The 27560-nt window shown below is 39.8% G+C and overlaps 2 protein-coding genes across 2 annotated transcripts in view; both read left to right on the forward strand.

The window, feature by feature from the left end:
- KCNH7 (potassium voltage-gated channel subfamily H member 7) overlaps nucleotides 1-4847 on the forward strand; it is a 205035-nt gene extending 200188 nt beyond the window's left edge. The window contains exons 14-16 of the mRNA XM_059475767.1: nucleotides 195-360; nucleotides 3741-3933; nucleotides 4584-4847. Of these exons, the coding sequence (XP_059331750.1) occupies nucleotides 195-360; nucleotides 3741-3933; nucleotides 4584-4847 (623 nt within the window). The remainder of the gene's footprint in view (nucleotides 1-194; nucleotides 361-3740; nucleotides 3934-4583) is intronic.
- A 7333-nt stretch (nucleotides 4848-12180) lies between these two features.
- Nucleotides 12181-27560, forward strand: part of IFIH1 (interferon induced with helicase C domain 1) — a 28342-nt gene continuing 12962 nt past the window's right edge. The window contains exons 1-6 of the mRNA XM_059475487.1: nucleotides 12181-12816; nucleotides 14573-14729; nucleotides 16510-16680; nucleotides 20524-20604; nucleotides 24021-24241; nucleotides 24989-25199. Of these exons, the coding sequence (XP_059331470.1) occupies nucleotides 12367-12816; nucleotides 14573-14729; nucleotides 16510-16680; nucleotides 20524-20604; nucleotides 24021-24241; nucleotides 24989-25199 (1291 nt within the window). The 5' untranslated portion in view covers nucleotides 12181-12366. The remainder of the gene's footprint in view (nucleotides 12817-14572; nucleotides 14730-16509; nucleotides 16681-20523; nucleotides 20605-24020; nucleotides 24242-24988; nucleotides 25200-27560) is intronic.

The raw sequence follows: 27560 nt of genomic DNA on the forward strand, positions 1-27560 counted from the left end.
TGTGACCACTTTTATCTTTCCTTAAGAAGTGTTAAGGAACAAAGAGAGATGTTCAGTCTCCCTGGCTAATGTACCAATTTAACTTCCAATGTTTTGAGAAACTCAGTAAATGGGATGCTTGAGAAGTGTCAACCTCTCTAAATCTATGTATATAAAACTATACTTTTATATGTTGTTTTTGTTCTTTTAATCAGACATCAACAAAAGAAACTGGGAGCAGGAGAACATCCAGGAGTACCAGGACTCCCCAGTTCAGCCAGCATTATCCCATGTTACATGGGGAATCTGTGAAACTGAAAGTGATTTTATATACGGGGAAGTGGAGAATCGATTAGATTTACTTCAAGAGCAACTTAACAGGTAAAAACAAATAGAAAATAGCCTGTGTGTGAAAGAGTACATAATACAACTGATATTGAAGATGCTACAGAAGGAATGAGTCTGTGCAGGAAGTTTCCAAAAGCATTCAGATTGTCAGAAGCTCGAAAATATGTGTAATGGGAATATCACTTTTTTGTGTGTATGTATTCTGAGGAGGCTGTATATCAGCTAAGTTAGGCTTTCCAGAATCTTGGAAAAACCAATTCTGGGAAATCTGGATACACAGTTTTTAAAAGTTGCCAGAATATTCATGTCTTTTGCCTCTAGGTACGCACATTAGCTACTCTGAATGGCTTTGCAGTAGAGCTCTTTTCCTCAGCTGACTGTTTTAGACCATCTTTTAAACCAAGAAGTTGTACAGAGACGCCTCGAATTGTTAAATTTAAATCTCACCTCATCAAGAGTGCTGTTCCTAGATCACAGAACCATCCAGCAATTGGGGTTAGAAAGGACATTAAAGATCACCTAGTTCCAACCCCCTGCCATGGGCAGGGACACAAAACAGCAGTTTTCAGTATCTTCAAGATCTGAAGTACATTTTCTTTCTTGGAGACTCAAAGTACACCAGCTGCCTGCTTTTTAAAATGTATTGCAGATGAATTCCCTTTTTGATGCGTTAACTCTTTTTGCAACTCTATAATAAGTAATACCTGGGAATATGCAAAAGCACAATACTTATACCTGTTACAACAGAAAAATTATACTTTCTTCATCAGAGTCCAATATCACTTTTGCTTAATATATGGCACTTAATATATATATATTATGCTTAATATATATATTAAGCATAATATATATTAATTATTAGCTATTAATAGATATTATTATATCTTATTATATTATTAATAGAAATTATTATTAATAGATATTATGCTTAATATATCTTGCTTTACTGGCAGCTAAGCAGCACAGCTTACAGCATCTTAAAAATATGGTTACAAAATTTTGATCCATCTTGCACTGTAATTTACCATGTAACTTCACTTAAATTGCCCTATGCTCAGGACCATTGATTTTTTTCATTATTTTCACTCTGTAATTTCATTAATTTAAATATTTTTCCATGGCAAATACTATGACACACACTCAGTCCTAATCATACTTTAGTAGGTATTCAGTGGCATTCTGCGCTGAATATTTTAGCAATCAGTTTAAAGCCAAGTTAACTGCATATTGATTCCTTCATCCACCAGAAGCCAATCAAACAACAATATTTTACATTCCTGAATGTGGCATAATGCATTAAAAGGACATTTTTAACACTTAACCCTCAACTGCTGTAATTTCTAGTTAAAATCAAGTAATCTAATTAGCTGCAAATGTCACATAACTAAATGCCTGCAGGATCCCCATCAACAGTACATAGTCTTTTGGTAACAATTCATTTTCTGAAACCTTAAGCTCTCAAAACTGAAGTTATACCTCAAAGTTGCCATTGTTTTATCATGCAAGTTGTCAGTATTTTCTTCTGTCAGAAAATATAATTTTTGCTGATAAACTAAGAATTAAATTTTTATGTATTTTATTATATCACTTTATTCTTTAAACTCTTCTCATATTTTAAAAGCTTTTCATGCTTTTGGTATTTGGGGCCTTGCTGGATTTTCTACTAATATAAGAAACAATATCCTTTCCTGCCTTTGTCACTTCTGACTTGCTAGCTTAAAAAGCATGATCACTTCTCCCTGAATTTTTCCATGCCAAGTTAGAGGCTTGGCATAACAGTCAATTATTGAATTGACATAGAGGGCTAGAAAGCCCTCTATGTACAAGGAATATGTCCCTAGAATTATCTCTGTTTCTTCTCTTTAAGCAATTGGAATTTCATGGACACTATGGGCCAAGTATTTAGGCCAGTTCTCCTATTTGTTTAGGTAGCATGGATTTATGCAATGATGATGAATAAACACTACCAGAGACACTCTTTCATTTGAAGTACAAGGAAACATTCATGTACTAACAAAGTAAGAGGGGAGCAATTTTAGAGTTAATTCAAAGCCAAAAATAATTTTGAATGGATATCCTCCAATGCTACCTTTTATTCACTGAGGGGTTAAGGCCCAGGTGTAGCAGATGGAAGTTCTCTGGATGGTGGCATTTCACCCTGTGGCATCAGCACTGGGCTTGTGTGAGAGCAGCACATTGGCTAGTAGCAAGGAACCCAAGGGCGCTGACCAAGAGGGCAAGTAGGGCACCTCTGACTCTAACAGTCAGAAGTCTGAGTTTGGGCTGTTTTTTTTCTGAGAGCTGATGCCACAAAATCATCTTTTTCTGATGAAGGAAGAAACAGCATCCCAAATACACTTCAGTCATACCTTTTGGATTCATTTCACAGATGCTTTTATAAATAAATGATTACAGGCAATGGACAACTCCAACAGGATAAAAAATAACATCAGTGCAACACATGGTAAAAGCAAAAATCTGACAGCATGGGATCAATTCTGCTACTGTAGGGAGCCCAAGTAGTAACATTCACAACATTAAAGGCTGCTGACAAAGATTTGTTTACTCTGTCAGAAGCTCAGTTGCTGTACAGAAGGCTGTATTATCTTCATTACCATCTGTCAGCATGTGCTGTAGCCTTCCAGCAGCTGGGAAGGTACAAAAGGCATTACCTTTTCCTGAGTTTGTCACAGGTTTTGGCAAGACCATTTAAAAATCATTTCAGTGCTATGGAGTTGTAAGTATGAACAAAATAATCAGTTCGAGGGTTTCAGAAGTCATATACAAATTTATAAAAAGGTGAAAAACGTTTTTAAATGTACAAAATTTGAACATTAGAAATGCTGACATTAATTCTGAGGCCTGCATAAGTTTGAATAAATTTTCACAGTAATGAGAATTGGGAAGTTGGATTTTTGATGGTTTTGGAAGCATCTTTCTTTTCCTAACTGTGGAAAAACACAAATGCAGTTTCTGCTTAGTTCAGTGCATTGTATCAGCATGTCAGAATTCCTTGTCAGATGCATCAAAATAACGTCCCATGCCCAGCCAGCACAAATCACTTTAGTTACAATGAAGAGAATACATTTATTCCAGTTATTTTCAACCAGATATGCAGTCCCCTGTGTTGCTTCTTGTTGCAAATCTAAGGCATAGTGATGAACTCATTCTTAGTGTAGCAAAAACCAGAGAAAAGCTTGCAGGTATGTTCTGTAAGGGAAAGGGAGAGCCAGAAGCTTTGGAAGGGCTCAATACTCCCTCTACTGTTCTCTCCTATTTAAGACATGTTCAAGCCACAACAAGCAATGGTTTTACTGGGAAACTGCAGGTCCCTCTTGAACACCTCTGTTCTCAGTGCATAAAATGCACCTGTTCCTGGCCATGAGCTAACTGATTTCATGTTCCTTCTCTAGGCTTGAATCCCAAATGACTGCTGATATCCAAACCATCCTGCAGCTTCTGCAAAGGCAGTCAACACTCATTCCACCTGCCTATAGCATGGTGACAGCAAGTGCAGAGTATCAAGAGCCAGCAGTCCGGGTCATACAAAAGCTTCAGCCTGCAGCATCAATTAAAACAGACAGAAGTTTCAGTCCTTCATCTCAGGTAAATACATGTCCATAAGATCAAAAGAGGTTTCCTAGTCTTCTTGTCTTATGAGGAAGAAATGCACCAATCTAGTGCTGGTACACTAGTTTAAGGAATATGAAATTATTATTTTGACCTAGCACCTCCACAGTGGACTTAAACACCACAATTTCAGAGGCCACATTTTCTATGAGGGTTGTAGAGATTCATACAATGATCTTATAATCAGAAGATTTACTTAATTGTAATTTTTTTTGTAAAAGTTAGCAGAAAAGGAATCCAAGTGGTTAGAATGTTCAGAATTAAGCAATTCTGGAGTTATGCTCTAAAACAGAACTTCCTATTCCAGAGTGTTGATTTCCATGCTCTTAGACTGGGTCTCAAGAGTAATAAGTCCTTCAGAAAGGGCTGCTAATATGTGTATCTTGATGTCATATTAGCAGATCTGAGAGGAGGAAAAGATATCCAGACTTCTACAATTAATCAGCAGAATTGCATTCAATTACATTAAATCAAATGCAGTACCATGTAAAAAACTATTTCTACACTGTTTAATTTTCAAAAATTATTTTCCATCAACCATCTGAATGTGCTAATTTTGAACAGAACAAGGGCCTGGAAGAGACCAATGTAATTATTACCATCTTGGTTTTTTTCTTCCCTTACAGTGTCCTGAAATTTCAGATGTTGAAAAATCAAAACTGAAATCCAAAGAATCCTCAAGCAGAGTGCATCTGAGCACAGCCTCAGAAGACAACCTGGCTTCTTTTTTAGACCAAGAACATGACCAGTCTGTAGAGCCACCCCCACAGCCTTGTAAAACTTGTCTCCCTCCAATTAGGCACCCTTCCTTGCCAGAATCTTCACTAAGCACTGTAGGAATCTTGAGTCTTCATAGGCATGTTTCTGATCCTGGTCTTCCTGGGAAATAGTACTTTTATACTATTACTTCACATAAAAATGTAAGTGCTTTTAATGGCTGTTTCTCCCTTTTTTTTTTTTTTTTTTTTTTTTTGTATTTAAATCCTCTATACTTGACTCAGGGGCTACAAGGAATATACCATTATATGCAAAAGTACTGTATATTTTCCTAAATCTGAAGCTTGTAAGGTAAAGTTGAGCAGTTCTGATGTAAATATATATATACACACACTAACTGTATGTTCCAAATGTAAAACTGCCAGCATTCTCAAGGCACCTTATATTTTTATTTTTTTTTAATAACATGCATGTTCTGAAATTACAGTTTACGTTGCATGGAGATTACCATTTACTGCTGTCATGGAAATAGTATTTTACTGTGGATATGTCTTCAGAGCAAATAGGAGACCAATAACAATAATTCACATAGAAAAACTCCTACCTGACCAAGCTAAAATTCAAGAAAAATGCTCTTCTAGCTCACTTTTGAAACTTGATTTATCTTTCTTGTAGTGAGCTTTTTCTACTACATCACAATGAGTCTGAATCTGAAGAAAGAATAGGGTAACCAAATCTTCTGAGTTTGAAACAATTAGGACAGAGAACACAGCCTCCTTTCAAACTAGTTAAAGTAAGGTAGTATTTTAACAGAGAGGAAAACTGCCATGTGGTGCAAAGTATCACCATAGGTCACATCCACAAACTGCATTAAATTGAATCATTTGTTTCCATCACATTTTGGGTTTTGATTTTTGTACTGTTATTTTTTAAATTGCATCATAGAATTCAGGTGTGATGAGCAGACAGGTGCTTTTCATCTGTCACACAAACATAATCAAATGCAATAAACCTAATTTCTATGTAATGCAGAAGACTGTGTTCCTTTTGTTCAATACAAATTATTAACAATGTTTTAATTTTAAAATATTGTACACATTTTTGTTTTATAATTATTAGGGTGGCTGTTTGCAGTTACCTCTTTGTACTGACTGGCCCCTCTACAATGCTCACACACACACTCACACCCCACAGGTGCTGTGGACGTGTGCATGTGTGTATTTTATAGCTGTACATAGGTGTGTATGTATGTGTATGTGTATATATATTTATACACACACATACACACAAGTGTGTGTATATACCTACACTTACATGTAGGAGTATAGATATAGAGCTATATATATATATATGTATATATGTAAAATCACTTTCAGGAACAATTGTAAACTTTCTTATTACAAAATGAGTAAGCTTAGCTTGTGTCCAAAGCTGACTACATTAGAATAAAATGATCTAAGGTCTGTAGGCTTTAAATACAGTATGTACTGTATGTGCATAATGCTTTGTGAATACTTAGATTTAATTTTATTAAAATATTATTCTGCTTCAAATGTTGTGTTTCTTTTAGAAGGAAATTATGTTTTTATTACTGCTTTCAAAAATTTTTACATATCCATTATGATTTTCTAATCTTATAGTTCTAATGTGAAATTCCTCTGGCATGAGTACTGTTTACAGAAAAGCATGTAATCCAGTTAGAGTGGGAGCACATAAATTTTACCTAAAATCAAGCTAAACCCCCTGTCCAAAATCAGTGCTACAGAGAGATGCAAGAGTGACTGTCCCTCACATAGATACATTCCTTGTATGTTGAGGTCATAATCAAACGTGACACTTCAGTCATACACAGCTGGTAGATAAACCCACGGTGGGTAAATCTTTCCTCATTTAAAATTAGTGTGAGTGTTAAGCTACTGAGCATGGCTCTGCTTTACCTTTGCTTTTAAGGATACCAAAATAAATTAAGTCAATACTTTTGTCACTCAAAAGATAAACCAACCCTTCCCATACAAGATCAAATTTTCTACTGCCTCATACTACTCTTGATTGTTGAAAGGTCCAAATGGTAGAACAGGCTGACTGTTCTACCGCGATGACAGGAGGGCTGAACTGCTCTGTGCCTTGCAGGGTCAGATCCTAGTATCAGGAACATTAATCCACAAATGCCAGAGGTTTATGTCCAAAAAGGAGACAGAGGACTCCTGCAACTTGATTAGAATAAAGGGAAGGAGAGTCCCTGGGGCACACACCCGTGGGGTTTTCTCTCAGTTTCGGAGGTGCAGCCTCCTTTTATCCTGAACTCCCGGCCACACGTTGCTCCCTTCCTTACCCCACTGGCTGAGGAACTAGAAAGGTACAGCCTTCCCAAACTCCCTACCACATATTCCCCCTTGAACCTGTCATTTTACCCTGACGTTCAGGCTCGTGCAGACCCTTGCCTGTTTCAGGAGCAAAGCTGTCTGGGCTCTGCAACAAACTCGCTGCTTGAGGTTAGTAAAGACATTGAGACCCATTTCAAAGGCCTTACCACCCATACCCTCACCCATGGAATTGTTTGTAAAGACATTAGCACACATCTTTCCTCCCACTAGGGGCCAGTCAGAAACTCTGCCTGCATATACTTCAGTGGAAACAAGAGTGTTGGATAACAAATACCTTCTGTGAGGTTTTGTTGTTTGGGTTTTTTTAAATAGCAAGTGTTAAGGACTTCTGCTCTATCTCAGCCTGGTAACTAACACTCATGTCTGTTGCAAGAAACAAGTTAGCACGTTTTCTAAAAAGGCATTTGTTATGCTACTTTCTAAAAAGTCTGGTATAAAATAAAAATAAAATTAAGGAAAAATATAATGCATGAGCATTGCTTTACAAAAGGCCTTTTGTCCAATCTTATCACCTGGTATTTCTCATTACCGCAAAGAGATTGAGCAAAGCAGGTGGCCTGAGGAAGGAGCATTGGGGAGGGAAGAGGAAGAGTGACAACTACTGCAGTCAGTCAAAGTGAAGGAAAAGCTACACTTACTCCATTTTCTGGCTCAAAAAGACTTTGTTTCTTCCTTTGTCCTTGTACCAAGGGAAAAAAAAATTCTCAAATGGGTGCAAATAAGGGAGACTTCTTAAAGTTATGGAGATTCTAAGCTCCCTGCCAAGGAATCCAGAAAAGATTAAAGTGTAGTTGCAACATTCTAGCTACCCCTTCCTTGCCACCAAAAGATCTGGCTTCTCAGGTAACTTCTTTTCTTGGTGAGGTTCAATGAAGACCCACTGCTTCAACATTTTTTCTTCCAAAAACAAGTAAAAACCAGTGAGTATGGAAATTTATTAATTTTCTAAACAGCAAAAATTGCCCCTTTTATTTGCAGGTGATTTTGCTGGGAGTTTTTGGGAGGGTTTTTTGAAGGGTGGGCCTGCCTATAAGTCCGGTCTGGTTTTCACTTGATAGAAATGGGTCTGTGTTATCCAAATCAAACTAAGAATAATAATGTCAAAGGTTGTATACCCAACACAGCTGTAACAAAATCCATAGAAGCTTTCAGAACTTTAGGAGCAAGTTTTGGGTTTGCTTGAGCTTAGGAACATTTGGCTATGTATATTAAAAACTTGTGGCTAAAAATAAATATAAATTATAAGCTGTAAATATAGAGAAGTCTCGTGAAAATTCAGGAATAGCTAAAGTAGCTGAAGTACAAAATCTCCTTGTGGACAATCACTTCAAATGTGAGAGGTGAGACGGTAAGATCAGCACAGCTCTTGATGGAGCTAATTGGCTCCTACCAGTTACAAATGTAGTTCAACATTTAAAGCAAAGGAGAGGTTGCAATGCTTTTCAATAGTTAAGCTGTGCAGCAACCTGAACTATTTGGATGTGCACATTCATCTACAGGCACAGATTTAGATTTACTGTAATACACAGTAGTCATGTGTCTTGACCCAACTGCTGTTTCCTGGAAGTACACAACCAGATGCATGTCTCTTTTCTTCTATGTTCGATTGCTGTTCACTTTGTAAATGCATTTTCTGATCTCCCACCTCGCTGCTGGCTCTCCACAGATGGACCTCTCTTCCCTTTTCCTGCTGTAAATTGTGCCCTAGCAATTTCATCTCTCTGGTGAGCACTCATCAAAGTTCCTGTCTCATTCACCAGCATCATAAGTAACATACAAAAAGCTGAAATGCACTGCTTGGCAGAGCCTCTGGCTGCCTGCTGAGGTGAAGCAACTGGAGTCTTGCCCACTGATAAATTGTAAGTCTTCTTATTGGAGCTGCTGAGCTCTAAAATGCTGAGCACAAATAGAATCTCAGGAGACTGCAACACCAGCACAGCAGAAGGAACAATTCCTCCCATGACTGGTGTACCTAATACCACACCTGCAGATCAGCACCCTTAATCTTCCCATCCTCTCTGTTAAATATTCTTTATAAATATTCACACACTGTGAGCAGCGTGTAAGAATGTACACTGCACGGTGCAGTGCGGCGATGTGCTGTGCAGAGCTGTGCTGTGTGGCGCAGTGCAGTGCAGTGTGCTGATGTGCAGTGCTGTGCTGTGCAGTGCAGTGTGCTGATGTGCAGTGCGGTGCAGTGCTGTGTGCTGATGTGCAGCGCGGTGCTGTGCAGTGCAGTGCTGTGCAGTGCTGTGTGCTGATGTGCGGTGCGGTGCTGTGCGGTGCTGTGCGCTGATGCGCTGATGTGCAGTGTGGTGCTGTGCAGTGTGCTGTGCAGTGCTGTGTGCTGATGTGCGGTGCGGTGCTGATATGCAGTGTGGTGCGGTGCTGTGCTGTGCAGTGCTGTGTGCTGATGTGCGGTGCGGTGCTGTGTGCTGATATGCAGTGTGGTGCGGTGGTGCGGTGCTGTGCAGTGTGATGCGGTGCGGTGCTGTGCAGTGCTGTGCGCTGATGCGCTGATGTGCAGTGCCGTGCTGTGCAGTGCTGTGCAGTGCTGTATGCTGTGCAATGCGGTGCAGTGCTGTGTGCTGATGTGCAGTGCGGTGCTGTGCAGTGCGGTGCTGTGCAGTGCGGTGCTGTGCGCTGATGCGCTGATGTGCGGTGCGGTGCTGTGCGGTGCTGTGCGCTGATGCGCGGTGCAATGCTGTGTGCTGATGTGCGGTGCGGTGCGGTGCGGTGCGGTGCGGTGCGGTGCGGTGCGGTGCTGTGCTGTGCGGTGCTGTGTAGTGCGGTGCGGTGCGGTGATGTGCAGTGCTGTGCAGAGCAGTGCAGTGCGGTGCTGTGCGCTGATGTGCGGTGAGGTGCGATGCGGTGCTGAGCCGCGACGGCTGGGCCACGTCCCGGCTTCCCCGCTGCGCTCCGGCCGAGCAGGGAAGGGCGGCGTCGGGTCTGTAGCGGGCCGAGAGGTGGCACTGCGCAGCCTTTGTGATAGCCGAGGGGAAAGCCGAGTGCTCCTCCCCTGCACTGCCAGAGCGACTGCTATGAACCCTGACACCAATTTCAATTACATCTGAAAGGGACAAAGGTCTCAAAAATCGGTGTAAATGTCCAGGAGAGCGATAGTCAGGGTATTTCCATTATTCATGGTCAGAGCAGGAGCTCAGCCATCATCTGTGCAACCTCACACTAGCTGGAATAAACATGTTACATTCTTTATCTCTGGAAGTCTCAAATGTCCTTTTAATGTCTGCAAACTCTTAGAGCCAGTAAAGGATTGTTTTGGAATTAACATACAGCCTGATTTACCACCACAGTGTACACAACAAAGCAAACACACAAACAACCCGTCTGCACACAGAATGTCCTGTGGGCTCCCAAAACTGAGCAAGAAAGGCTCATGTGCCTTCCAGCGAAGGTGCTGGAGACAGAAGAAAAAGTACTAGGGGGAAGGAAATCTTTCAAGGGAAAGTTGCATAAAGTAGAAATGAAAAAGTAATGATGAAATAAAGTGAAACTAGAGATAAGCATAAGAATGATGAAATGAAAGTAAAAACAAATTAAGTTCTTCTACAAAAGAAGCCTCCAGCTAAAGGAAGCTCCTCTGAGAGCAGACTACTGCAGCACATCTCAATGTGACAAGCAGCTGAGGGTACAATTTGAACTACAGAATACTTTAGGCTGGGAAAGGACCTCTGGAGATAGCTGGCTTTCTTTTAAAAGCAAGACATTTAATCAAGGACACTGTCAAGCAAAGTGTTGAATTTTCTTCAACACTTCCTTCTATTGAGGAAATTTTTGCTACTTCTCTAAGCAATATATTCCAATGTCTAATTGTTTCTAGAGAAGATAATATTTTCTTCTGACACCTAGAGATAATTTCCTCTAGAGAAACATATTCCAATTCCCCTTTGTCCTATGTACCCCAGTGAAGAAACATCCAACTTTTAGGAGCTGAAGAACTGTTGGTGTCCCAAGACAGGTTCTTTCACCCAGTTTGCAAGAGACTCATCTACACAGAGAATCAAGGTATTTGATTTATTTACAGTTCTGCCTTGCACAGAAGGAGGTGCTTGGTGGCAAATTCACAGTCAGCACCATGACTGTCAACATTTTTTTACATTTTATCAGACAAAGGCATTAACACTCATTGGCTACAAGTTACAAAGTTTTTCACATTAATTAGTACTCTTTTTTCTATTGGTTAAACTATTCCCTCGCTTCTTATGCTGATTAGTCCACATGCCCAGTGTTTCCTGGATTGGTGGTCTGTGAATCAGTGGTAAGAACCTCGTCAGGCCAGAATTATCTTCTATGCAGTCAGAGCCAATCTCAGCACAATTGCTGAAATGTCTTCATTATTTTTTCCCTTACCTGGGGAGTCCTGCCAAATGTCCTTGAGGCCCATAAATTGTGTTCTTTGGTTCTGCTATCAGTGATACATCCTTATTCCCAGGCTTTGTTAACCTCCCCCTAGGTCTGAGATCATTGAAACATGCCAAAGCCCTAGACCTGAACAAGACAATTTTACTAACAAATAAATTATCTTTCTAACACCCAAATATCACCGCGGTTGCATCTCCCCGACCCTTATTTTCTCCAGGCTTTGTAAATGTAGTTTTTTCAAATGTGTGACAGGCTCTCCAATCCTGTTGGCCCCTGGACTCTACAATTTCTCAGTCCTTTGAACTGCCCCGGACCAAAACTGAACACAGTAATCCAGGCACTCTCTGTTTATCATTTTGCTTTACCTCAGAATCACACTGAGGTTCCCCAAACCCCCACCATGGAAACCAAGACTGCTTCTGAAGCTCAGTGACATGTACGGTATGGGCGAAACCTCATCTCAGGGAGAGATCTTCCATGGCTTCAGACACCAACCAAGCACCTCCTATTGCTGCCACTGCGTGCCGGGGCAGCAGCCAGCGCCCAAAACCCTGACACGCTGTGAGCAGCCCGGGAAGTGAGCACTCTGAGTGGAAAGTGAAAGAGATGTGTCCGTTTATGACTGTGTTTTTCAGCCCACGGTTACTGTCAAAGGTTTCGTTACTGGCAAAGGTTTCGTTTTCAACACTGAGGAGTGGCACTGAGCAGTGCCCGGCGCGGAGCTGCCCGGCCCCGCCAGCCCGGTCCCGGCGAGCCGAGCCCTCACGCACCGCCCTCCCAAGCGAAACCGAAAGCGGCGCCGGTGCTGGGCAGGCTGGGCCGGGCCGGGCCATGCCAGCGGAGGGTTCGCGGAGAGTTCGCTGAGGGGCCGCGGCCGCGCTGCTCGCCCGGCCCAGGCGCAGCCCCAGCAGCGGCGGGCGCCGCCATGGCAGAGGGCAGCCGGGACAAGCTGTTCCTCTACATGATCGACTGCTTCAGGCCGCGGCTGAAGCAGTTCATCCAGGTGCAGCCCGTGCTGGACCGGCTGCCCTCGCTGAGCGCCGAGGACCGGGACAGGGTCCGTGCGGCCGCCGAGCAGCGGGGCGCGGCGGCGGGCGCCGAGGAGCTGCTGCAGGCCGTGGAGCGGGGGCCCCGCGGCCGCGGCCCGATCCGCGAGTTCCTGCAGGCGCTGGAGCACGGCGGCTGCAGCCTGGCCGCCTGCTACGCCAACCCCAGCCTGAGCCAGCTGCCCTCGCCGGCAGAGGAGGCCGAGCACGACCTCTGCGTGCACCTGGTGCAGCTGCTGCACGGCACGCTGGTGGACAGGATGCGCGCCGGGCCGGTGGCCCAGAAATGCCTGCAGATGGAGATCTTCCAGGACGAGGACGTGGAGCGGGTGAGTCCGGGCGCAGGCAGTGCCACAGATACTGGCCAGCCGCAGGGGCTGTGCGGCAGGTAGGGGGCCACAGCTACAAATGGCAGAGTAAATGCAAAAAATAAAAGGGGAGTTCCCAGACTTGGGGGGAAATAGATAATGGGTCCAGGTAAGCCGGTGAAGATTCTTGACAATGGGCCAGCAGGTGGCATGCCAGCTAAGAGCCTGGCAAAGAAAAATGCCAGGAACAGAGGGCTGGACCAAGACAGCGTCTAAGTGAATAAATATGTCAGACTTTACTTTACTTATCATTTTCCCACAGACCTTAGGCTCAGAAGATCATTGTCTTTTGGCCCTTGAATCATACCAGGAAGTAGTGATGGTCTGTGAAGTCCTAAATAATACTGAGTTAAAATAAAGCAAGATTTTCTGTCCCCTTTTTTGCTATAGGTTCACTGAGGACTATCACACTAGACAATGACGTGAGCAGAAGTACCAGTTGGACAAGAACTAGGAAGTGTTAACCTTTGATGCTAATATTGTCCAGTGTTGATTTCACCTGGCTAAGAATAACTTGCCTGGAATGTGAAACCTACTTGAAACTAAAAAAAAAAAAAATTGATATCCTGAAACAGTGCTAGAACAAATTGAAATAATAATTGCCATAGCAATAAGGGGAAAACTGGTAAACTAAGGGTGGAACTAAGTCACATTTGCACTCTGAGCCTTTGCATCCACTTTTGAGGACGTTTTATTCTCCATCTCAGTTAAATGGCTGTAAGATACATAATTTTGTCTTGTGACCATCAGGTGGCAGCAATGATCAGACGCACCCTTGTTAGTAGGGAGCCAAGCATGGTAACCCAGCAGGCAGATGTAGAGGTCTTTTAGGAAGCTACTGGCTCCGTTCCCTGGTAATAGGTCCTCATGCTCCCCTGGGTCACCTTTTTGCTGCTGGTATTTCCATCAAACAATTTAATACCCTTCACAATCCTGCCAGTTTAAACCCCAGTGTAGTTTAGGCTTTCTCATGTCTCCCACTTTCCACACACTGCCTTTTGGTCATGTATCTCAGTCAGGTGTTCCCACTGCTATGCCTGCCCATTTCCTTGCATATCAGAATGGGTCATTCTTGAGCCTTGAGAAAATAGCCCTTGAGACTGATCACCTGTCTCAAGCTGCTTTGCTCTTGGGGTCATGGTTTTGTTCCTCATGCAACCACATGCCAAATTCTGCTTGTGACAGCCTTGGGACACAGTTCCGTAGCTTCTTTGAGGGCAGTAGCCACTTTCTAGAGGCTCAGGTATTGTTTTTTTAAGTGGGAGTTGAGATGATGAAGCCAAAGTTTAAGAAGGAAAATGTTCTATTTTATGTGTGAGGTCATGAGCTTTGATAAACCGTGTGACAGCATTTGTCCTTAATCAAGGTTACGTATTCCCTAAGCCATTCTAAACACTAGTTGTTCCACAATACTAATAACTATTATATAGTGGTTACTGTTGCAACCATTGTCTGGTACTACCAGTCTCTCCAATTAAGTTCCAGATCTCGTAGGTTTCATATATCCTACCCAAAACCAGATGGGATGAGCATGAGGTTGTACAAAATTGCAAAAATTCTCTTCAGATGAGTGTCAGGTCTACTTTATATCTTTATTATTCAGTATGCTTTAATTAAACAGGGGAATGCTTTTTGAAACTATACTATTCTTATGAATGTCCTCAGACCATTTCCAAAGTCTGTGTGAGGGTTGTTTCTTGCCTTTTATTTTTGCCAGATCCAGACTGTTATTGACAATCGTGGGAACAGAGATGGTGCAAGGGAGCTACTGAGCAGAATAGTCCAGAAGAAAGCCTGGTTCTCTCCTTTTTTGATTGCTCTCCGTGAAACCCAACATGAAGACCTTGCAGATGATTTAAGTGGAAATACAGGAGGTAATCATCTTATTTCACTGGTACAGATGTGTGGATTTTTAATAGCTCTTCTTTTTTTTCTTCTTTTTTTTTTTCTTTTTTTTTTCTTTTTTTTGTACTGTTACTTAGGAAGCAGTGCAGGATTCCTACCATATTATTTTAATGAGACACTGGGACTGATGCTTTTGTTTGTCCAGGGATTTCAAAATCAAGTTATGTAACAGTTTAATTGGTAGATTTTTAAATACTGAAAATCCCTATTAAGCAATATGAGAATTACAACAGTATGGATTTAGTTACAATTAAACTGAATCTTACTTTTAAAACCCATTGGCTTTCAGTGTGATTTTTATAATCATTCATAAACATACTTTAAAAATTAATTTAAACAAACAAAACAGACTTTACCTGAATTTCTTCTTCAGTACAAGTGTTTTCTTTACAGAACAGTTTACAAATATTTTTGTCATTTTAAAGTACTTTGCATACGTTAAGACATTCAAAAGTCTCAAAACATTATAAAATTTACTAAAAATAATGCAATAAACTAGTAAAGGGGCTACTCCTTTTCATTCCTGTATAATGTTTATAGTACTGTAAAGTTATCCCATTCTTAAATATAAAAAAGAAAGCAGCCCCTAAATAATTTATCCCTTATTTTTGGTCTCCATATGTTTTATAAAATTTTAGTGACTAAATTACTTTAACAGATTTCCCATTTAGCAGCTTCAGCCTGCTCACTTGAGGAGCAGAGCTGTCTCTGTGCTTTTAGTTGCTGCATATGGGTCAGAGCATTAAGATTGAGGTAAGAAGCACATGAGGGTGTCTCTTCCAGCTTTGGACAGAAATCAGACAGTGTTCTCCCAGACACACACAGGCAGCTGTGAGATATGAGGATGCAGTTCAAAAATGGTTGGTTGAGTGTTGCAGTCTGCAGGCCAAGACCAACCAAGTCTGAACCTCAGATCATTTTGAGTGGAACTTAGGTGCTGGGAATAGCTCAGCAGCTATTGTGACCCTAATTTTCATTCTGTGTTGCAGCTGTGTGAGGTTTAAATTATTGTTTTCACTACTTTGCCATCACTAAGGCAAACAAAGTAACAGATATATAAATTATTAATATTTTTTTTCTATTCTTTTCACATTTTGCATTTCTGAATTTTTACTATAGTGCAGAAGACTATATAGGTTAAAACTGAAGTTTAATTCAGTTGTTTGATGGACTACTGAATGAATACATTTATTCCACAATTTCTTTGTAATCTTGGGTGATGTAGGCCCCAAAACAAACTGTACAGACTGATGTGTAAAGCATGAATGGTGGTGCTCTTACCAGAGGATAAGTAATTTTCCATGTACACAGTCCTGTATGTGTGTAGATATGTAAAATGTATGGTTGCAGGAGCATGCCCTGACATAAGGTCCTAGAGAAGAAAGAGCTTCATTGGGCATTGTGGATGAAGAACACTGCTGCTACATTTTGTCATTGCAGCTTGACCCCCTGTGATTTCTTATAGTAAGATATGTTGTTATTAGCACAGAAATTGAGAACTTCATAAAAATAAATCTATTAACCTCTTTAAATTTAGTTTCTAATTGTAAATTAGTAAATTCTTAGCAAATATTTGTATGAAGGTCAAAATTCCAGACTATAACATTTGAGTCAAGACCAAGACCATATGTTATACTGTTATGTGCCTGATAAATACAGGTTAGTTCTGTGTTTTCTAGGCTCCACACTAAAAGAAATGAAATGTTTTGTAGAACTGCCTTAGAATTTCTCTGTATTTTCTGGGAACAGAGAATAAACAAAGTGGGATGGAGCAGACTACGAATGAAGAAACAGAAGTTACAAGCCAACCAGGATACGTCACAGAGGAGAATTTGAAACAGGAAGAAAATGTGGATGACAGTTCCAGCAGTGAGAACAGTCTGTTGGAAACATCCATAGAAAAGAATTCTGTGATGTCAGGTTTGTCCACTGACTGGTATTATGATCTGGTACCTGTGTGAATAAATGAGTAGTTTTGAAATATATTCAATACTTTTGATAGAAATATTAATATTATTAGGTTAGTATTTTATTTCACACCCATCCATAGTAGGCTTATACTATCCAATGACAACAGTAGGTTAACATTATCAACTCTGTACAGTGTTGACTAAGTTTAAGATAAGAGGAATGTTTTTATGCCACTAAAACTGCAGCTCTATTTAAAGTGCTTCTTTCTAGAAGGCTGGAAATGCTGTATAGAAAAGCATTTTTGTTTTGAGAAGTCCTTCTGTTCATTTTAATGTTTTTTAACTTACAGAATATCAGACAACCTTTCTCATGTGACATACACACTCAGAAGTACATTTTAAGTAAAAATGTTTCGGAATGGTTGTGGTCTGTTGTTCATTTAGACCACTCTTAAAAACATGCCTTGGGAGTTGATTATGAGTGACAGCAATGACAGCAACAATGCCCTAACACAGCCGTGGACCAGTGATTCAAACATGCACTGCGTGATTCAGGAAACGTGTGTGTTCCAGGCTCTCATGGAGCTCAAACAATAGTTACAGCTAAGGTTAATGCTGCCTGAAATTATACCAGTGGGCTTTCTCAGCCAAAGGAGTAGGACAGCTAAGGCTGCTCTCTTTTTATCAAACATGGATAACTTTTTTAAAATGTCTCTGAAAAGCTGGAGCCTTTCAATGTGCAACAGTAGTAGCCTATTTCTCTTTTTGCATGATATTAACAGGATGTCACACTGCTTTGTAGCAAGTACAGCAAAATTATCAACTTGGTTTTCCTGGGTTAGAACATAATATGTCAGTATAAAGAAGAGGTGCCAAAAATTTAATGATAATTCAAAGTAGATGAGACTGGATTATTCTTTCTTGATAAAGCTAAGGATCTTATTTGGCCTACTAAGGGTAGGTTTTCATTGCTGTTAGCCTGATCTTCTACTTGCCTCTAGTTGGGTTGAGAATTACAGAAAATGAGATCTATCAGTTATTAACTAGTGTGCCACAAGCTCATTGTGGATAAAAAACTGTTCTCAGCACAGAACTGGAATTAATAGAGTGAGTATTAGCAGTCTGGGCACTTGAGCAGATCTGTGCAGTGAAATGGCTAAGGGGATACAGAGTACATGTATTCCATCAGTTTGTTTCAGATTGACTTCAGTCTCATGTGGACTGTGCACCTGCAAGTAATTAGAACAAATCTCATTTGGTTTCAGCTGACAGTTCATTTCTTCTGATCTACACCAGCTCTGTGATATGAACCAAAGTGGTGTAAGTGGGGACAATTGACAGATTACCTGAAAACATGCAGTTCTGAGATGAACCAAAGCAGCAGTGTAGATGCAGAGTAACAAGGGCTGCCAGGAGGCAGTGCTGCTTGGAGATTTCTGCAGAGGAACTGCCTCACATTCAGCCATCCTCAAGTGCAGTAGCCTTTGATATTAATGCACTTGTACACTCAGACTTAACAGCACTCCGGTCTTTTTTCATTTCCTACGACCATCCTTTCTCATGATTTCATAAGACAGTAATTTTAGACCAGGAAGATTAAAATACAAATGGAACCCAGATTCTACTTCCAAGTGAGCTAGGAACCCACCTAGTTTGTAATTTGATGCTGTCAAGTGTACTCAGTTTTGCAGTACAGTCCTACAATTCCTTTATGTCTTGAAAAGGACATATTTCAAGAAGAAGCTTTTCAGGTAATTTGAAATTGCTGCCATTTGCATTGTATCTGGAGCTTCCTCTAACCCTCTTATTTAGGTAGATGAAACAGAGACAGTCAGAAGGTATGAGAGCAGTAAGGCCATAAAAACAAGTAGAAATAGATCATTGAGCCCAAGAGATAACTGGAGAAAAATTGAGCATGCAAAAACGCAGATGAGAAACTTCACACACAAAATTACACAAAAGCAAGTAAATTCACTAGGTTAACACGGATTAAGTTGCTGCAGTTACCTATATAAACACCAAATTAAATAATAGCAGCTCTCTTTTTCAAGGCTCACTTGTCATTGCATTCCATTCCATTGTCTCTCTACTTATTTAGTACTCAGTGTAAAGTGACTGAAAATCTTCCTGTGAAATCATCCTGTGAAATTCCACATTACAATGTGCAAGCAGGACTCTAAGGGAAGATTAGCAGAAGTGGTAAAAACAGCTGTTAGGATAACTCTTTTATTTTCATTTTTTTGAAAATGCTTACTGCTTTGGGTTTTTTTAAATTTATTTTCTTTTAAAATAATTCAAGTAAGTTGCCACAGTTGAAAAAGGAGAACGTTGTTCTATTCACCTTTCTTTGGAAGATGAGTATTTTACATTTCACATTACCGCTGATGTTTTCTTTTGAGAGATTGTTGTATAAGGCATGCTGCACATTGTAATTCAGATAATTGTGTACAAAACACTTTATAGATTCATATTCTCGGGACTTTTAGAAAGTCATTTTAGATGGGACACCATATGGAATAGATACAGAGAATTTTAATTTTGTCCTATTTTTTCCCTATTTTATGTGGATTTCTGGAAAGTGAAAGCAAGAGATAGCAGTGTCATCTTCATAGCTGGGAGTTCTTACTAATTCTACTAATTAGTTTGTCACAGGTCTTTGAACGTGGCTTGTAACTGGTGAGGTTTTCTTTTTTTGCCTTTCTGTTGACTGCATTCATTTGTTAGAAAAACTACTAATGCCTGACTCCTAGTGGTAGCTAAGGTAGCTTCATAACTTTACTGCATGCAGACTAGGCTCAATTTCCACCTCACTCACCAAGACTTTATAGTGTATATTTCAGGCATTCCCTTCTAGGACTCCATAAGTGCTAAATTCCATTCAGTGCTAAATTCTCATTCACAGAATCTATTTTGCCTTATGAATATTTTTTTGGGGACAATAAGTTATGAAAAATGTCTATGGACCATAATAGGATATTCACTGGAAATAACTTGATGGCAACACAGGCCCATTGTTAATTGCTCTTGCTAATTAACCGAAACATTGGTCAACACTGTTATTGCGGCTGATTCCATCTGACGCTGTGGGCTCAGTTGCAGAGTGCTGTGGGCAAGCTGACAGCTCCGGGTGGCGCTGTTGGCGGCAGGTTTTCCCGGGAGAGCTGGGTGTCTCTCTCATGAGGCGCTATGGAAGGGCTGAGCTTTACGCGCGGCTTCCCGGGTGGCGCTGGTGCGAGGCGGGCCCGGCCCGGCAGAGGGCGAGCGGGGCGCGGCGATCCCCGAGCGGCGCCGCCGCTGCTGCTCCGCGCGGTTCGATGCCCCCATCGCTGCTCGCAGTTAGTCGGGAGCTGCGCTTTGCTCTTTTCGTGTAATACCAAGAAACTTTAAAAAAAACAAAAACGCAATTCTGGTTTTGCTTTTGTTCTGCTGCAGGTGTAGCTTTCATTGCTTGCAGTGAGTAAAAGAGAAAGTTCAGTTTGCCAGCAACTTATTTTCTTTTGGCTTTTCACCTTTCTGGAAAAATACAGTGAAAGAGGACTAAAGGGGATTATGCAGGTGATGATGTCTGGAACCCCTGGTTTTAGACAATAAATCATGACCCATAGTGCCTTACCTCTGCCATGCTTTGGATATTGATCTTCCACTCCATATTTTCTTCCACAAGAAAATGAATTATATTGTTCATTTTTTTTAACCTCTAGCAAAAATAGAGAAAGTTAGATCTCAGCCATCCCCGCCTGACATTCATCTAACCTACTTTAACAACTCAGGGGGAGAGCAAACAATACACAATTGCCATTAATATTTGTACAGCAAATGTATTATGCTACATTTCTTTGCGTTTTTCATTTAGAGTCAGATGTCTCCATAGGAGATGGAAGTGTCAGTAGCTTGAATGGAAACCTGGAACAGAGCTGCACTACCAGTGATTCAGGTACGTTTCCCTTCTGTTATTATTTAGTAATTGCAAAGTAAGCTCTGGGGGAAGTATTCTGTGAATGGGCTAAAATGAAACTCAGTGAAGGGCTTTCTTTCACTGTAAACTCTAGATGCCAGTTTGTTCAAATTAATTTACTTTGTTGGAAAACAGATGCCATTTTAGGCATTTTAGGTCCCGACCATCTGGTAATGGTCTGGACCTAAGTCCTAGCCCCAAAACAGTCAATTTACTGGGATCATCTGAACAGGGCTCTAGACATCATCATCGTACGAACTGGTCAGTGAGGCAGAATGATGAAATCACACAGGTTGAAGGGACTAGAAGTCAGCCAGTGCAGTCACCTGGACAGATATTCATAATGCTGCCACACTGACGTGTTTCTTTTGCTCTCAGAGAGGAGCTAGATTGTGCCTGGCTCCCACATAGGGTGAGAGGGAATAGGAATGTTTTAGAGGCAGTGAAGGTGAGCAGAAGCATCTCCTGGGTACCTGCAGAACAATAATGAAGGTCCACTTTGAGCCCAAGTACTTTAGTAGCCCTGTTTGTAAAAGCAACCTGAGCAGTGGGGGTTGCTATCTGAGGATCTTTGTGAACCTCACATTTAAACACATGTGCATGTTCTAAATACAGTTTTAAACTAGATATTGGACTGTGTTTAAATGATACTTAGCAGACAGGTATTATCTTGCTATGTATGAAGTCTGAGTGAAACTATACATTGCTGTTGTAAAAGAGATCCCAGTATTTTTTGTCTTTTTTTTTTTTTCCAAACCTCAGGCAAAGCAAACTGCGAGGTGTCCACTATTGTGATGAGCCTGTTTGCCTATACAGAATTCAAGAACTACTTTTTGGAATCTAGATTTTATAACATTTGTGCTGGGACTATGTCTTGTACAAGGGCTAGAAAAAATTCCAAATGCTTTTCAAGCCATCTGGGCCTAATAAACCTAGTATCACATCAGTAAGGTCACTGTAAATCTTGTATTTCTTATACCTGCAAAGTGTTCGTTATAAACACTTTTTAAATACTTTGAAGCTTTAAAGTATTAAAATCCACATATTTTATAAGTACACAGAAAATTCAGGATAGCTCAGATCTAAATTGCTACACTGCAGCTAAGATTTTAGTCTGTATGTTGCTAACTCAAGAGAATTTACTTTGCACTTCTTTAGCAACTGAGGAAATTCATCAGTCACATTGTATTTTTTTGCTCACTCTGTCACATGAAATGTCTGGGCACTGGAACTTCTCTGTTCTGTGGACAGACAGACACACTGTATCAGTTGCTCAGGCTGAGCCAGGCTCATGACATTTGGCAGAACGTATGTATGTGAGTATGGCCTCATTCTTTGAGATTGCTGAAGTATTTCTTAGTAAGCAAAATGGGCATTTGCTGTGTCCAGTAATCCAGAAAAAAACCCAAACACTGCAGTTTTGTGAAGAATGGAGAACAGATTTTTTCAGTGTTTACTTGCTATATGTTCTGTATTCATGTGGTTTTTAAAAGCAAGTAGTTTAAAAGTTTTTTAAAACATCCATGCTTTTTAATCATGTCTAGTAAACTCAGTGAGAGCAATAATGAGAAAAAAATTTCTAAGAAGATGCAGATGCACTATTAATGGATTTTGTAATTTGAAATGTTACAGTAAGGCTGTTGTATTAACAAAGAAGTTCATTATTACACACTGACATTATTTGGATTTTAATGCAAAGAATCATGTGGATTCAGCTTCATTTTTATGTGCAAGGTTCATTTCACATTTTACAGAATTGTGTAGTTAGGACAATAGAATAATTACTGTGTTTCTTTTAGCCCAGAGCAGCAATTCACATGAGCCTTGTATGAAGGCAGACAACTTCCCTAATGCTACACTGTGCTTGATGAAAAATCTTTAAGTATTTAATTCTTTAATCTGTGAAAAGATTCCTGTATTAGCCTTTATCTAAACAAGGGCTGAAGAAGCTAGGAGAGAGCTAAGTTAAATATTTTTCAGGCCTGGACTGTTAATTGAGGATGTTAAGGAACTGAAATTTAACCAAACAGATGGGTGATAAAGTGCTAGTTTCAATATGATTGAGCTATTAAATTTAGCCAACCAGAAAGCAAACAAATGCTCTTCCTTAAAAGAGAGTAGTAGAGTCAGATAAATAACAGCAAGTACTCTCTGGTGCAAATGTCCCTGTGTCCAGGTAGCACTGCACTCACACTAAAAGGCAAAACAAGCAAAAAACACTTTAGAATGGCATTCAGATGTTTCCATCAGCAGTGTTTTATCAAGCTTCATTACTTTTTGTTAGTTTAATTTTATTTAATGGAATAAGGAATACTAGAAAAATATACTTACTTTGTGTGTAATGCATCAGTGATAATAAAATCCTCATGATTCTGCATTGAATGATATCATCAGGAAACAAAACTAGGGTTTTTCTCCCCTGATTTTAATCTAATAGAATGAATTTGCATTTTCTTCACTGAGGGAAGTTAATACTTGAACAGTGTTCTAAACTTATTTGTAGCAAAAAACTTCCATGAAAACTCAACTGAAATAAATCATTCTGATATTAAGATATATATACAAGTTCTGATTTCCTAAATATATGTAAATTCAAGAGACTTGATATGCTTTTCTTAAGGCTCAAAGTAATTCAACAGTATTTTTTTTTTCACTTTTACATTTAGAACATTGTTTGTTTCTTCTGCAAGCTGTAGATCTAAACTCTGCCATTGCATTTCCAATAAGAGATGGAGGGCTTTGGCCTTAGGTGGCAGATGTAAATGGCTTTTTAATGAACATCCAATTGCATTATGTATGTGTCAGGCTAAGAAGCAACACAATCTACCATGAGTAGGTGTGACACATTCTACAGTTAGCTCCATCTTGTATGGGCAATTGAATTTTCTTATCTATTTGGTCTCTATACTTTATAACTCCCTTGATCATTTTAAGTGTTCCATATCTATTTTTCTTTCTACAGCTCCATTTTTCATTCTCTGGGAAGTATTTATAAAGGTAACTCCCTTGTAAACAAATAAATTTCAGTATTTATAAAGGAGAATGTCACAGAAGCTTGGCTAGGTTATAAATACCACAGCTCCGAACACAACCTTTGTTGGTCCCAGTGCTACTGAACTGTATCACTTGAATTTATACCTAATAGCAGTCATTTCAACATAGATGGGGGAAATTGTACTGTGGTTTATTCCTCCTGCCCTGAGTGCTGACTGGATGGAAGCAGTTCTGATCCAGAGTGGCACAGGTCCTCAGAGCAGCATTGTCTAAGCTAGTGTGCTGTTTCTATTCATAAGATGCTTCTGAGTAAATTAATATTTTTCCCTTTGACATTTTTCACTCCTCTAATACATATTCTGTGCCTCCTGTTTGAAACTTATATTTCGTTGTACCCTTAGATGAAGATGAAGTGGAGAGGAGAGCCTCACCTGAGCCAGATCTGACCCTGAGAGATTACCAGATGGAAGTTGCAAAGCCAGCATTGAATGGGGAGAATATTATCATATGTCTCCCTACAGGCAGTGGTAAAACCAGAGTGGCTGTTTACATTACCAAAGATCACTTGGATAAGAAGAGAAGAGCATCAGAGCCTGGAAAAGTCATAGTACTTGTTAATAAGGTAAGTTGGTCCATTTCTTAAAGAATAATATTTTTCAAACATCATGCATTGTTAATACAAACATTGTAAGATGAATATAAAGACAATTCTCAGCTTTTCCAGGTATATTTTGTTTTAAAGACATACAGATCTAGACTATCATCTCCATTGTGCCATCAGCCTTGTGTAAGCACAAATTATGTTAGTGTACCCCAGTGCAAGTGCAAATTTAGATGTGCTGTAATAACCACATTGTTGGGAAAAGTACAATTTCATTTTGTAATGAATTTTGAAAAATAAAACTGTTTTTCACATTCTGAGTTTCAGTTTGTTAATGAAGGCCACCTGATGAGTCTTACAGTAGTAATATATTGTCAGATTTTCTGATAGTTGCTTTAATTTTTCAGTTAAATTTAGCACATATAAATTAATCTTCTATTGTAATATTAAAATATAGAAAGACATTAAAGAATTTTACTGAAATTATAAACAATATCCATATTCTCTAATAAGATAAATGTGAAAGCACTTTATAAGCTCAGTTAAATAGCCAGAGCATGCATGGTTTGTTCATTCTTTCAAAGGCTCAGTTAAGCCAAAGTTCTTGTGACAAAAAGGTTCCACAGGAGAAGTTGCAGGGGGAAATTGGTTTGGGGATTTTTCCTGCCTAATTTTCTTTTGTTCCTCTAACAACATTTGTGGCAAACGGGCATGTATTTTTAATATTGTGTTTAATATGTTTTAAACTCTTTGAAAACTTTTTCTCAGGTTCCATTGGTAGAACAGCATTTAAAAAGAGAGTTTAGTCCATTCCTGAAGCATTGGTATCAGGTTATTGGTTTAAGTGGTGATTCTCGGCTGAAAATCTCATTTCCTGAAGTTGTCAGAAGAAATGATGTCATCATCAGTACAGCACAGATCCTTGAGAATTCACTGTTAAATGCATCCAAGGAAGATGAGGAAAGTGTCCACTTATCAGGCAAGTATTTTATTCTGAAATTTTTACAGAGGGTATAAAAGTATGTCTCTGTTCTGGAAAGTTGCAGAGTAAAAATGTGCCACAATCAGTAGGGTTTTCTCAATTTATTCATTTTATAAATACAAGCTGTAGTAAAATCATATCTCAATTAACAAGCATGCAGGCCAAAATTAGACTCTGTACTTTGTTTGTACTAAATACTTGTCATGCTTCCTATTTTATCTAAATAAATTCTTAAGCACAACTTTGTGCACATGCAGTTGTACTGGTTCCACTTTCCAAGCTTGGCAGAGCGTTAAATTATATCAGACAGAAGCCATATACAGGATGAGAAAAAAACCTGTCAAAACTCAAATGCACTTGGTAGTTTGAGAAGTACAATGGAACAAAAGATAAAAGCCAATCTGTCGTAAAAATTATATTTTTTAAACTCTTGTAATTTTGCTAAAAGACAGCAATATGATGGCTTATAACTGTGTCTCTCTCAGCTCAGCAGATATAAAATTTTCCTATAACACATAAAGGAAGTTGAAGAAAGCAAAAGATAAAGAAGGAAAGATTGTTTTCCCAGAATGCTGAAGTGGCAGGTGATCTGGAAGATCAGAAGATCAGAAAGGAAATTATATTATCTGTCAGGGAGGTACAATTACAGCAGCCCATGAGGTCAGCTTCCAGGCTTGGGCTGCAGTGACCTTCCTCTGTGAGATGTTAGCTTCTCCCTCTATTTGCCTGCAATCAACTCCTTTTCAGATGGTGAAGGATGTAGGGGAGTACTGTGATATTCAAAATAATGGCCCTGAGATAAAAGTATTGGTCTGGATGTCACAGACAGCAGAGAAAGCTGAGTGGTTGGTCCAAGTCTGTCAGTGCCTGGTGCTGACTGGGGTACTGCTTGATCCAAACTAACTCCTGCAGAACCACTTGGTACCTCAGAATTGAATTCCCTCCTTCAGAATGCCTTGTCATTAACCTAGGCAGAGTACCAGCAATTTTCTTATACTTATTTCCTCTCCACTGCATCTTAAGTTAATAAACTTTCCTACATCTGAATCATTTTGGAATGCTGTATGGAGGCATCTGAACATTTCTACTGGAACTGCTGGCCTGTTTAGAACTGGGCTGAGTCCCAACCAGATTGTGTAATGAAGTGGGTTGAATGGGTTTCACACTTTGTGAAGTTTCCTTCATAAGGAGCTACATTTTTTCCAGAACTCAGGCTGCCCTGCACCTCAGGAGTTTTTTTCCGTTCTATTACACCTGTGCTCATAGGTTCAGCTGGACCAAAGCCAAGCAAGCATGAGCACAGCCAGCTCCATATCTGTGGCTGTGACTTGGGTAACTCACAGCCTTTATAAATCATCCTGATTAGTTTCAAGTTTTTTTCCAGATTTCGCTGCATACTTTTTTCATCCATTTCCACAGAGGTCTGCATTACATGTGATATGGAATTCCAGCCTCAGTGAAATGATGGGGACTCTCTTAGTTGCATTTTATCAAATGTTTACTCTCTTCACCTAGGGCTGAAATCACTGTATGGACTTTCTAAAAGCTGTGTATCACTTCCTTAGTAGAAGAAACACATCCTTTCTGGTAGGTTAGTTTCTACACAAGTAGTTATAGAATATGCATGATGGAGATGATGGTCAAAATCAGAGGCAGTAAGTTCCTGTTGGCAGAAGAACTGAGTAACTGCCAGCACTGCTTCTGAAATCTTGCAGTGTGTAGAAATCTTGGAAATAAATAAGAATTTAGATTTGAAACTACATCACTTCAGTGCATACTGGCTTCCTGAATCACTCTGAAGGCAATCAGCTTTCCCCCGTGACATGGAGCATTGGCTTTGCTAGCAGAAGTGTTTGGTGTAGCCTTTCCAATATAACTTCCTTTGTTTAGTCTCCATCCTTCTTTAGGTTCCTCAATACCAGCTGAGACTGATTTAGCTCTCTGTTAATTTCCAGGTCCTGCTGCCAGTTGTTGTAAACTGACTTATAGTGGTGCAACAATTTGAGCACATCAATATGTTTACACATCAATGTGTAAACAAGACCATGGAAATTGTCTACATTAAAAAAATATGTAGAAGAGTTTAACCCTGACCATTTCAGTGATGTTCTTTACAGTCGTGTCCACAAACTGAATTAAAATTGTTGGAAACAATGTAAAACTAGAGAGTTACTGGCCAGCTGCAGAAGGACTGGGAGCTCCTATAAACCAGTTTTGCTGCTAGAGAAACAGAAAAATGTTCGTGATTCTTTCAACTCAGAACCTTGAAATATATGTCACTGGCTGCATGTGCAGAAAGATTAAAGATATGTTTTCTATATCTTTTGAGAAATTTGAAACAAAAAATAATTTTATTTT

This window comes from Ammospiza nelsoni, chromosome 7 (genome assembly GCF_027579445.1).
Source record: "Ammospiza nelsoni isolate bAmmNel1 chromosome 7, bAmmNel1.pri, whole genome shotgun sequence".
In the NCBI taxonomy this organism is placed as follows: domain Eukaryota; kingdom Metazoa; phylum Chordata; class Aves; order Passeriformes; family Passerellidae; genus Ammospiza; species Ammospiza nelsoni.